This window comes from Myotis myotis, unplaced genomic scaffold (genome assembly GCF_014108235.1).
Source record: "Myotis myotis isolate mMyoMyo1 unplaced genomic scaffold, mMyoMyo1.p scaffold_m19_p_5, whole genome shotgun sequence".
Taxonomy (NCBI): domain Eukaryota; kingdom Metazoa; phylum Chordata; class Mammalia; order Chiroptera; family Vespertilionidae; genus Myotis; species Myotis myotis.
The window spans coordinates 40195268-40208183 of record NW_023416357.1 but is presented as its reverse complement, the minus strand read 5'-3'; the positions used below and the strand labels follow the sequence as shown (position 1 = coordinate 40208183).

At 41.7% G+C, this 12916-nt stretch overlaps 1 protein-coding gene across 1 annotated transcript in view; it reads left to right on the top strand.

The window, feature by feature from the left end:
• Window positions 1-12916, top strand: part of ANKRD31 (ankyrin repeat domain 31) — a 139147-nt gene that overhangs the window by 105110 nt on the left and 21121 nt on the right. Inside the window, exons 21-23 of the mRNA XM_036311078.1 lie at window positions 3007-3094; window positions 5266-5362; window positions 11119-12115. Coding sequence (XP_036166971.1) covers window positions 3007-3094; window positions 5266-5362; window positions 11119-12115 — 1182 coding nt within the window. The remainder of the gene's footprint in view (window positions 1-3006; window positions 3095-5265; window positions 5363-11118; window positions 12116-12916) is intronic.

Genomic DNA, 12916 nt, shown 5'->3' with positions numbered 1-12916 from the left:
GGCGAAGAAGGAATGACACGGAGACGGAGTTCAGTTGATCAGCAGCCTAGCCAGGATCTCCAGCCAAGTTCTGGTCTGGATCTCCAGCGAAGTTCTGGTTCGGATCTCCAGCCAGGTTCTGTGTCCTTGTTCTCTTGCTAGGTTCTCCAGGTTCTCCAGCCAGGTTCTGTCCAGGTTCTCCAGCCAGGTTCAGTCACCAGGTTCTAGTCAGGTTCTCTTGCCAATTCCTGTAGTCAGGTTCAGTCCAGGATCTTTTGCCATGTTCTCTCCAGCGAAGTTCTTCTGTCTCTAGGTTCTGTGTAGGTACTGTCTTCTTGGTTCTGTCTTCTAAGTTCTGTGTTCTAAGTTCTGTCTCTCGCTGTCTTGTTACATCTGTATTTATACCAGTTGATTCAATCCTATCAATCTCTATTACAAAGGTTAGGGCGTTTCTTATCTCCATTCCAGGGAGTAAAGATTATGTAGCTTAAGCATGATTGTTCGTAGTTAAAGTGATTAATTACCCGCCTGGCACTTAGTTAAGAGGTTTTATTCCCTCCCTAACTTCAGGGGAAAATCCCTACCTGGGGAAACAACCTTTCTCAGAGAGGAGACCTTGGTTAAAACACATAGTGCCAAGAAGGTGAGCAAACATATTAAGAACAGTATGCCATATATGCCAGGTCCCTTGAAACAGCAAGGATGGACCGGCTCCCGGCAGAGAGAGAGAAAGGCGGAATTTTGCATCCTGCATCCTTCCCTGATTGACCACTGTGATTCCAAGCCAGCAAGGGCTGCCTTCAGGACAGTGCTCCACGTCCCTCACCCCCACCCCAGGCCCGAGAGCACAGTGCTGGGCAGGGGCACCCAGGGGTTTGGGAATGCAGCATGAGGGGCTGGCACAACATGGGGGTGATCTGTGTTTACACCGCCAAGTTCCCCACTTCTACCCTGGCCGGGCATGCACCCTCCTTCCCCTCAGAGGCCCAGCTCCTGCCTACATGCTTCCTGGGCAGGCCCAACTGCACCGGGGAGTGAGCCATGGTGATCAGGATGGCCACTTCCTGGGATGGGATGGCCGGACCACGGTGATTCATGAGGTCGATGAGACTCGTGGGGCATGTGCAGGGGGTGGCCAGGCAAGCCGAGACTGGCTTCAGTGGGGCCAGTGGGAGCCCGTTGAGGGAACCCCAACACCCACAGGTCTCAGGTGGATGGTGGCCCAGTGGAGAGTGGTTTCTCCATGCATGGTGCCCAGGGATGGCTGTGAGCTGCTGCAACCCCACCCCACGCTTCAGGGTGGGGGAGAAGGCTCGCAGCCACCAGCACCCTAGGCTGCACCTCCTGTGCCTCAGCCTGCCAGGTTGGCAAGGTCCAGAGCAGGTGAGCTGCTCCCTTCCCCCAGTGGTAGAACAGGGAGGAGAGTGCTGGGTGCAGGGAGGGGACCTCAACTGGGATCCTCCTGGTGTGGGGAAGGGACCCGGCCTGGGCCCAGTGGGGAGCTTAGGAAGTCTGGCTAAGCAGGCGCTGGTTCATACCAACTCTTACTCTGCCATCTTCCTCCAGCTCTTCAAGCTAGCCCCTCTGCCCCACCTGTCCAGGGCAACGGGCTTTGGGTGACCTCTCTGAGCTCAGACTGTGGACCCAAAGACCTCAAGGAAGAGTGCAGGGGCTGGTGCAGAACTACCAGGGCAGAGTGTCTTGGTGAAGTTTGCAACTGACCCATGGAGGAAGCCCCAGAGGGGAAAGGCCAGGAGGCATGAATTGCCAGCACTTTAGCCACTTGAAAACAGCTCCACTTGGAATGTGAGGTGGTTATATGTTCAGCTGAGAAGTGAGAGGGCTGAACTCCACCATCGCTGGGCTCCTGTCAGTCCGAGGCCCAAGCGTCCACCATGACAAGGAAAGAACAGAGTGAGGGGCCCAGAGGAAGGGAGGACAATTGAAGAAAACCATGTCTAGACTTTCCCCAGCCCTCTCCTTCTTTCTGCTGCCTACAAGAGCCCCAGGCCCAGCCACAGTTTTGTCTCCACCTTTTAGTACCCTATTCTCCAACCACAGAGGAAAGAAATAAGGAAGGAGTCTGTGCTTCCTTCAGAAAGTATCTATATACCTGATCGGCCAGTTGCCTTCCACAGAGGGAGGCCAGACTGTGGCTTAGGCTCACTCCCCACAGGGACATCAGTAGAACATCTTGTGAGGGCTCCAGACTGTTAGAGGGGGCAGGCTGGGCTGAGGGATGCCCCCTGAGTGCACAAATTTTTGTGCACCGGGCCACTAGTATAATAATAATAAGCAGTATTTATTGAGCTCTTTCGTACTTTGTGCTGGTACTGTCCTAACCACTTCACATATGTTACTCATTTCAAGCAGGAAGGATAAATGACCTGCTGGAGTTACCAGCCAGGAAGAGATGGAGTCAGAATTCACACCCACGCAGTTTGGTTCAAGAGTTCACTTTTATTACTCCATCTCTCATAAGAAGGGAGGGATCTGGGCAGAATAAATTGAAGACGTTCCAGGAAAGAAGATTAATACTAACAAGGGTATAAAGATGTGGTCTTAAATCCCCTTTCTGAGTTTTTGAAAGTAATGTTTTGTATTTCTAATATCATATGTAATATTTTAATCAGGTGCAATGATAGTCATAAGGCTTTAAAGTGAACTTGTTGTATATATGTTATCTTTAAATATTATGTGCTGAATTATTGTTTTTTCTCCTACACCTATAATTATGACAGAAGTCAATGAAAAATTATGATTCTTTAAATGGTTGCTACTCTTACATTCTGTTTTCCAGGAATAGAACTGCTGCTTAAATCAAGATATATTTCAGTTTATTTTTTCCCTCAAATGTGCAGTATTTATACACTTAAGGTTAAACAAAGCATGAGTACATTTTGAATATAAAGAGAAATGAGTATTTTTAATAACACTTTCTTTGGCACTTTTGTGCATTTGTCAATTGCATATCAGAGAGAAATATCTACTTTCTTATAATGAAGTTTTAATATTTTCATTTGATAGCATCAGACCATAAGTGCCATTCTACAAGATATAGAAGAAAAACAGGAAATTTTATTGGAGTTTGAAATAAGAACCCCCGAAGATGCAGGTAAATATGATCATGTGGTACTTGTCTTTCTCTGACTGGCTTATTTCACTTAGCATAATACTCTCCAGGTCCCTCCATGCTGTCTCAAAGGGTAAGAGATTCTTCTTTTTTACTGCTACATAGTATTCCATGGTGTAAATGTACCACAGCTTTTTAAAAAATACAGTTTTATTGATTTCAGAGAGGAAGGGAGAGGGAGACAGAGAGAGATAGATAGAAACATCAATGATGAGAGAGAATCATTGATCAGCTGCCTCCTGCATGCCTCTACTGGGGAACTAGCCCACAACGGCGGCATGTGCCCTGACTGGGAATCGAACCATGACCTCCTGGTTCATAGGTCAACACTCAACCACTGAGCCACACTGGCCAGGCTAAATTCTTAATGATCGTAGACATTCCCCCCTTTGTTAGCACATGCATCACATTGTGACACTAACCCTTTTGAGGAATCAAAAATTACTCTGGAAACACTTATTCTATAATTATCAAATCATTTGTCTAATTTGCAAAGGCAGGTTCTGGAACTAATTCCAACCATGAACTTCATGTTATTTCTCACTACTGATTTTCTCTAGTTAAATTATATAGAAAATATGCATTGGTTTAAAAAAATTAGTCAAAAACACAAGGGAACAGTACCAAAAGTGAAATGAATAGCAGATGATCTTAAAAGATGATCTTAAAGGAAATCAAACCTAAGTTTCAATTTCCTACTTGGGACTCTGTATTTGGACATAATTGGTATTTATGTGTACATCCTGTGGGTTTATGATTGGGCTGGGGGAGTGCATGATACCTTTACTTAGGAGGCAATAGAAGAAAGTAGGAAAATTTTAATTATTACAAAACTTACTTTATATAGATCTATAAGTGACCTTCAATTTTATATAGCCCTCTCTAAGTGTTAAGAATAAAGAGCAAGAACTGACAGCACAATTATTATTATTATTATTTTTATTTTTTTATTTCAATATATATTTTATTGATTTTTTACAGAGAGAAAGGGAGAGGGATAGAGAGTCAGAAACATCGATGAGAGAGAAACATTGATTAGCTACCTCCTGCACAACCCCCACTGGGGATGTGCCCACAACTAAGGTACATGCCCCTGACTAGAATCGAACCTGGGACCCTTCAGTCCCTAGGCCGACGCTCTATCCACTGAGCCAAACTGATCAGGACACACAATTATTATTTTTAAACACACATATGTAGTTTTATAGTTTAAATATATATATAACAATACATTACATAAATATATTTAACTAGAAGACTGTTGCATGAAGAGATTCATGCATTAGGCCTTCGCTTCCCTTGGCTGCTGGCACCAGTTTTCCTTTGGCACCTGGGACCCAGGCATTTGCTCTGGCTAGAGCCCCCCCCCCCCGCCCCCAGCCGTCAGGCTTCGCTGCTCCGCTGATCCCGGGGCCGTGAGGCCTCACTGCTCAGCCAGCTTCAGGGCCATTTGGCTTGGCTCCACCGCTTGGAGCCTATGTATGCAAATTAACTGCCATCTTTGTTGGCAGTTAATTTGCATATCACCCTGATTAGCCAATGCGAAGCATAGCGAAGGTATGGTCAATTACCCTTGTTGTCTTTTATTAGATAGGATATGTACACACAAATATATACACTACCACAAAGCATTTACAGCAGTCTCTTTTATAAAGTAAAATAGAGGTGAAGCAGGGGGGTGAGTGGGATACTCTTACTTTTCCTCTGGGTAAACATTCATTTTGTTTGAAATTATTTTTTACAACGATCATGTATTTTTTTTGCATTTAAAAAGTAAATAATTTTAATAGGCAAAATACTTACCTTCCTATTTATCTTCCTTTACCCCCCTCATTTCACAGATAAGGAAGCTGACCATAGAGGTCATGTGACTTGCCCCGTTTCAGATTAGTCAATAGGGTAGCAGGATTAGAACTCAAGCTGGCTGGCTCTTTCTTGGTACAGTGTTCTTACCTATAGATGTTAGGGTACTTCCATATGGTAATGTAAGTCATTAAGCCTTGATTTATATATCTGGACCACTGATATTGGGGAAAAGGGTAAGGAAATAATAACTTTTTAAAATTAACAGCAAGGCTGAGTCCTATGTGACCAAATTCAACATTTGCTATCTCTCAGTTAACTGACTTTTTACTTTATTACTGTGTTTCTAGAACAATACACGGAAAAGATGTTAGAGATAAAAGAGATTATGGATAATGTGCTTGCCAAACAGAAGGCAGAAAGGGATGATCTGGCTAAAAAATACAGGTGAGTGGAAAAAATAGGAGTGTGTTAGAGTTATTAGAATTTATACATTTTTAGCTATAATAGTTAGGCCTAGAATTTCTTAGAATACAAATTCTTAAGACTGTTGCTTAAGACCAAAAAATAACTTTATCTAATCTATTACCTCCACAGGGAATTGTACTTCCGAGAAAGATATTTTTCTTCATTACTAGAAATATTCAGGAAACCAAAAGTTGTAGAAAACTTGTCTACAGCCAAAAATTTTATGAAAGTCTTTCTGGTCATGAATCCCCAAAATAAATTTTTTTCCTTAGTAAACTTAATTTTTTTACATTAAATTTTTTTTTAAAATATATTTTATTGATTTTTTACAGAGAAGAAGGGAGAGGGATAGAGAGTTAGAAACATTGATGAGAGAGATCCATCAGCTGCCTCCTGCACGCCCCCTACTGGGGATGTGCCTGCAACCAAGGTTCATGTGCTTGACCGTAATGGAACTTGGGACCCTTCAGTCCGCAGGCCGACACTCTATCCACTGAACCAAACTGGTTCAGCAAATTTTTTTTTTTTTTTTTTGCTATTGCAGATGTTGTTCCCCTAAGCAGTTTAATTATGTATATTTATTTGTTTTATGTACTTCTAAGTTCTCAGTGTTCTTAAGGAGTTTTATCCTGATTATATGGGTTATCTACCTCTTTTCATCCTTTTTTTTTTTTTTTAAATCTTCACCTGAGGATATTTTTCCATTGATTTTTAGAAATAGTGTAAGAAAGAGGGCAAGACAGAGAAATACCCATGTGAAAGAAACACATTGATTGGTTGCCTCCTGCACGTGCCCTTACCAGTGCATGAGCCCTTACCAGGCCTGGGGCCTGCAACTGAGGTACTTGTCCTTGACCAGAATTGAACCCGGGACCCTTCAGTCCACAAGCCGACGCTCTATACATTTAGCGGAACTGGCTAGGGCTTCTCATCCTTGGTTGAGAAAGATGTTATACTAGAGGCCCGGTGCATGAATTTGTGCACCAGTGGGGTCCCTCGGCCTGTCCTGTGGGATCGGGCCCAAACCGCTCTCTGACATCCCCTGAGGGGTCCTGGATTGCAAGAGGGCGAGGGCCAGGCCAAGGGACCCCACCGGTGCATGATCAGGGCTCGGGAGGGACACAGGAGGTTGGCCAGCCGAGGAGGGACTGTGGGAGGGCTCCAGGGTGTGTCCGGCCCATCTCGCTCAGTCCTGATCTGCTGGACCCCAGCAGCAAGCTAACCTACTGGTCAGAGTGTCTGCCCCCTGGTGGTCAGTGCATGACATAGCAACTGGTCGACCAGTTGACTGTCTGCCCCCTAGTGGTCAGTGCATGTCATAGAGAGCAGTTGAGTGGCCTTAGCATATCATTAGCATATTATGCTTTGATTGGTTGAATGGACGACCGGATGACTGGACACTTAGCATATTAGGCTTTTATTATATAGGATATTTTCTTGTTTGGGCATTATCTATTTTTTTTCTTGTGATGAGAACTTTTAAGATCTGTTCTCTTAGGAACTTTCAAATATACAATACAGTATTATTAACTGTAACCACCATGCTGTGCATTACATCCCCATGACTTACTTATTTTATAACTGGATGTTTGTACTTTTTGACCACCTTCACTTATATAAGCCACCTCCTGCCCCCCACCTCCTGTTCTCGGAATATCTATATATCTGTATATCTATATCTATATCTATATCTATATCTATATCTATATCTATATCTATATCTATAGATGTATCATATATAGGTGAGATCACAGGGTATTTGTTTTTTTGTTTGACTTTCACTTAGCATAATGCCCTCAAAGTTCATCCATGTTATCGCAAATGGCAGGATTTCCTTCTTTTTGTGGCTAAGTAATAGTCCACTGTATGTGTGTTACATTTTCTTTATTCATTGATGGACACTTAAGCTGTTTCCGTGTCTTAACTGTTGTGAATAATGCTGCAATGAATATGCAGATATATTTTTGACCCTATTCTTTATTCACATGTAATATTTCTTTTCCTTTATATTCTTGTCTTACAATCCTTTGGCATCCATTGCATATTCAGATTTTTTTCTGAACTTATTTTTAAATCAGTTTTTATTTTTATTATAAATCTATCTTTATCCCCATTTTTCTTTATTCTTTAGTGAATAAGTATCATAAATTCCTTTCTATAAAGCCACTGAGCTTATAAGACCTACAGATGGGGAATTGAATAAAGGAAGCTGTCCACTGAGTGCAATGACTCTGGGGCCTTCAGGGAGGTTCCAGTGCCTTGCCTGGGCCCACCTGGCATTTTCTAGGGGACTTTGGAGAAGGCTAGCTTCAATTTTTCTTACGTCCTCTGATTAACAAGATACTTAGAATTTTGGAAATTCCTGATCAGTTAGGGTTTCAAGTGGGTTTTAATAAGGATTTACAAATCCTTATTAAAATTGCTGTAAGACTTAAAATCTTACAAACTAAAGAACACTTTTATTTTGTGTCTGAACTCTTTGTTTCACATAGTTTTATTTTTTAATTTATTTTTACTTTTAATTTTTTATTTTTCAATTACAGTTGACATACAGTATTACATTAGTTTCAGGTGTACACATCAGTGATTAGACATTATAAAACTTACTACGTGAGCTCCCTGAAAAATCTCATACCCATCTGATACTATATATAGTTATTAGAATATTATTGACTATATTCCCTGTGCTGTACTTTACACCCCCATGAATATACTATAACTACTAATTTATACTTCTAAATCCCTTCACCTTCTTCATCCGTCCCATCAATCCCATCTGGCAACAATCAAAATGTTCTCTGTATCTATGAGTCTATTTCTGTTCTGCTTGTTCATTTATTTTTATTTTTTGATTCAATTGTTGATAGATATTGCCATTATGTTGGTCATATTTTTTATCTTTTTTGTTCTTCTTCTTCTTAAAGAAGACCCTTTAACATTTCATGTAATATTGGTTTGGTGGCAGTGTACTCCTTTGACTTTTCTTGTCTGGGAAGCTCTTTATCTGACCTTTAATTCTAAATGATAACCTTGCTGGGTAGAGTAATCTTGGTTGTAGGTCCTTGGTTTTCATTGTTTTGAGTATTTCTTGACACTCTCTTCTGGCCTGCAAAGTTTCTGTTAAAAAATTACCTGACAGTCTTATGGGAGCTTCCTTGAGTGTATCACTCATGGAGATGGTAGCGTTGTAATTCAGTATGGTCTGAAGCTGTCCACTGAGTGCACTCGCTCTGGGGCCTCCAGGGAGGTTCTGGTGCCTTGCTTGGGCCCACCTGGCATGAGCTACAGAGTTATCTGCGGATGGCTGCTACTTGTTTGGGGTTTGGAGGTACCCAGGAGAGGCCAAGCTCTGAGCCAAGGCAGGCTGCAACTAGTGCCAGGCCTGGGGCCACTTAGCAAGAGATAAGAGGTACACTGAGGCCAGTTGCTGCTTGTTTGAGAGATTTTAGGAAAGCCTGTCCTCTGAGGCAAGAGAGGACAGTTGTATGGAAAAGCCACTGGAAATGGCTTGGATAAGCCCCCAAGTTGGGTAGGGCAGGGTCACAGGGAATCACCAGAATGGAGCAAAAAATGTGATCCAAATTGATGGAGACTCAGACTTGGCACCCGTCTGTCGGCTCTGTTGGGGAAGGGCTGAGCAAAGGAACAGTGGGCTCTGCCAGCACTTTTTTCTGGGAGAAAGCTTCTCCCCAGCTCTTGCACTGATGCCAGACAATTTAGTTACTCCCTGTATGTCCCTGGTTCCTTTCAAGCTGCTGCCCCAATGGGATAGCTCAGAGGGAATAAGTCCAATTAAGTTAATGAGTGGGCCCTTTAAGAGGAACTGCCCAGGACTCCAGCAGCCTCCATGTCACTCAGTCATAATCCCTGCTGGTTTTTACAACCCAAAGTTATAGAGACTTCTTTTCTCAGCTCTGGAACCCTGGGCTAGAGGTCTGATATGGGGCTGGCATCCCTCACTCCTCAGGGGGGAATCTCTGTAGCCAAGATATCCCTCCCAATTAAAACCTGCCACACCAGCCTATTCCATGCCTCCACCCCTCCTACTGGTTTCTATGGGGCTTCTTTAATTCCCTAGGTGTGGAACTTCCATTCAGCTAAATTTCAGGCAGTTCTGAATGATGGTTCTAAAGATTAGTTGTATTTTTTATTTTATTTTATTATTTTTTTAAAATATATATTTTTTATTGATTTCAGAGAGGAAGGGAAAGGGAGAGAGACATAGAAACATCAATGATGAGAGAGAATCATTGATCGGCCACCTCCTGCACACCCCTCACTGGGGATAGAGCCCACAACCCGGGCATATGCCCTTGGCCAGAATCGAACCTGGGACCCTTCAGTCTGCAGGCCGGCGCTCTATCCACTGAGCCAAACCGGCCAGGGCTAGTTGTATTTTTCATATGATTGTGGAAAGATTTGAGTACCGCATTTACCTATGCTGCCATTTTGTCTGAAGCCTCTGTTTCACATAGTTTAAAATGTGATATTGTTAAATTCTTTCTTCTTTATTTTCTTGCATTTTATGCTATCAGTTGTTAATCTGATTTATTCTTTCTGTTTCTTACACTTACATCTACTTTAATACCCAGTATACTTGGAGTTTAGCAGCAACAACTCTAAACTGTGACAGAAAAAACAGATATCTATTTTACTGCTTTTCTTAAAACAGCTGCTCTTAAATGGGTGGTTCCTAAGGATCCCTGACACTATTTCAAGGGGTCTATGAAGTCAGAACTATTTTTTAAGAATACTAAAATGTTATTTGCCCTTTTTTGCTCGCATTCTCTCATGAGTGTATAATGGAATTTTATTTAGGCCACATAGTGTGTGATGACATCATCACTCTAATAGTGAATGGAATGTGTGCTTGGGTATTCTTGTGTTTTTAAATTTTTTCAGTTTTATTTTCCAAACAGTAAATATTCATAGATATAACCCATATAAACAAAAGCTCTTTGGGTTTCTCAATAAATTTTAGGAGTATAAAATAATCCTGAGAACAAAAAGATTGAGAACTACTGGAAACAAGGTGTCACAGGATGTCCAGAAGGTGGTAACTGTGGAATATAACAAAAAAACAGAGGTGTGGGCCAGCCATTTTCTCCCACTTAGTCCTCCACCCCTGAGAGATTTGGTTTGGGGGAGGCATATCGGTTAATGCTTGTCTGAGTAGTCCCTCTGGACTTGAAAATGCTCAGTACAATTACAGTAATTACTTGTTGAACTGAATTTCTCAGATTAGCTTAGGCATAATTATTCTCAAAACAATCTCACTCTTCTAAAATTAAGGGAACTTGAGTGGAACTTCCAAATTTTACTTCTTTATACACTTTTCCACTGTAAACAGGTAACCAAACTTGAAATGTAAAGAATGGTGTTCCTCCTCGGCCACCAATTGCTAGCTTCCAAGTAAAGGACTAGTAGATATCCGGAGAGACTACCCACGTTTTGTTTCTCTTTTAGGGTTGACTCACAACTGCTAAATAATGATCTGAATATAAATGTGGGTATAAATGTGGATAACCACACTGCCACCTCCTTAGAAAGGCAAACTCACTTACCTTAAGAGTCAGTTTCCTCTCAAAGAAAATGCATTTACAAAGACAGAACCTTGTGTACTTTGTGGGGGTCAAATTTAAATTGAAAGAAAGTATCTTTAAAGTGCAAATGACTGCTTTTAAAAAAGCTTTTTACTTTGTTTGTATTTTTGTCTCTTCTGTTTCTTACTATAGGGTTTCCATGGAATCATTTAAGCATGGTGTCCTGAGAGAACAACTGGCTAACTTGGCCATGAGACAGAAGAGCCTTTTAGTTGTGGCAAAAAACCAGAAAAAAATAAGCCAGAAAATTCAAAACTATAAGAATGTTACATCTGTTTCTGGTCTTAGTCTGAGGAAACTGCCATCCAGCTCAGAGATCTCTTGTGAAAAGGACAGCCAAGAGCTCACCAGCCTGGAAAATTCAGTGCAGCCCCAGGCGGGTTCATTTTCTCCTGCCAGCTCTGTTTGTGTAAGCATACAGGAATCACAGTTGTCTCTGGAAATGTGGAATGACAGCCAAAATACCAACACTTGTCTAAATTTAGAGACAGTGAGAGGGGAAGACTTTTCTGAAATTAAGCTGAATTCTAGACGAAATGTCAGTGACTGTTCCTTGGATGAGTTTTCAAAATCCAGACCTTCAGATGGCACTAAGAAGATTAAATTACCATCCCAACCTGTTGCTTTTATTGCTCAAGCAGAATATTTACAAAAAGAAAATGATCTTACAGCACATACAACCAAAGGTCATGAATCCTATAGTTCTTCAGCACTAACTGGCCCATTAAATACATCAGAAACCACAAGTGTACTTGTCCCAAATGCCCATTCATCCACTGGTATTTGTGGTCAGACTCTTTCCAATTATGATCTAAAAAGAGGAAACAAGAGAACAGCTTCCCAGCAACCACCTAGGGGGACATCAGAAACCCTGACACATCAAGATATTGATGACTTAGGCAGTGATATGGGGCATCAGATGAAACCATATCTTAAAAATTCAGCTTTTGCTGTTCCACATGCAAATAACAGTCAGAGCACCTCCTCCTCTGGGTCTGGCCCTCAGCATACTGCAAAAAAGCCTTTAAACTACAGCACAGCTCCTAAAAAGAAGCGTATGCAGATAAAGGATCTGATAGCACTAGGAAGAATTAATCCAGGAAATAACATTTTGGAATTCAAAACACAGGTATCTTTTTCTTCTTCTCTAAAATGATCTAAATTTTAAAAGTGAATAAATTTTGCTGTTGCATAGTGTAGGCATTTACCTCCAACTAGTGAAATGGGGTTTGGCTAGGCTTCTTGAATGGAGGGACCATAACCATTGTATTCTTAGCAAATGAAATAATGCTTCTAGAATTTCCCTATACATTTTAGTCACAAGTATCTGTGGGCTCTCAGACCGAAATTATATTGCACCAGGAAGGATTTAAGAGCAACATAAAAATAGTAAGATGGAGCTGGCTTTGATTCCAAAATTTTGGAAACTACCAGCGTACTGCTGAAGCTTCCCCTGATAAGAGGTAAGTATAAATTCATCTTCCATAGAAACTTGGTTGTTTTTCTGTGTGTGTTTTTTTAATCCTTACCCCAAGATATTTTTTCCATTGTTTGCTTGTTTGATTTTAGAGAGAGAGAGTGGAAAGGAAGGAGGAAAGGAGAGAGAGAGAGAGAGAGAGAGAGAGAGAGAGAGAGATCGATTGGTTGCGTCCTGCACGCCCTGACTGGGGCTGGATATTGAACCTGTAACTGAGGTATGTGCCCTTGACCGGGAATCAAATCTGCGACCCTTTGGTCAGAGGGCGGGCACTCTAACCACTGAGCAAATTAGCCAGGGCTGAGTTTGTTTTTACAAAAAAAAAAGTGACTTGGAGTTTGCATAAATCTGACCCACTTAAAACAATATCACATATGCATAAAAGTAAAGGAAAGGAAAAAAAGGTTCTGCTAGAAATGCTGACAAAGAGGCTTCTTCTCCTCCCTCCCCACT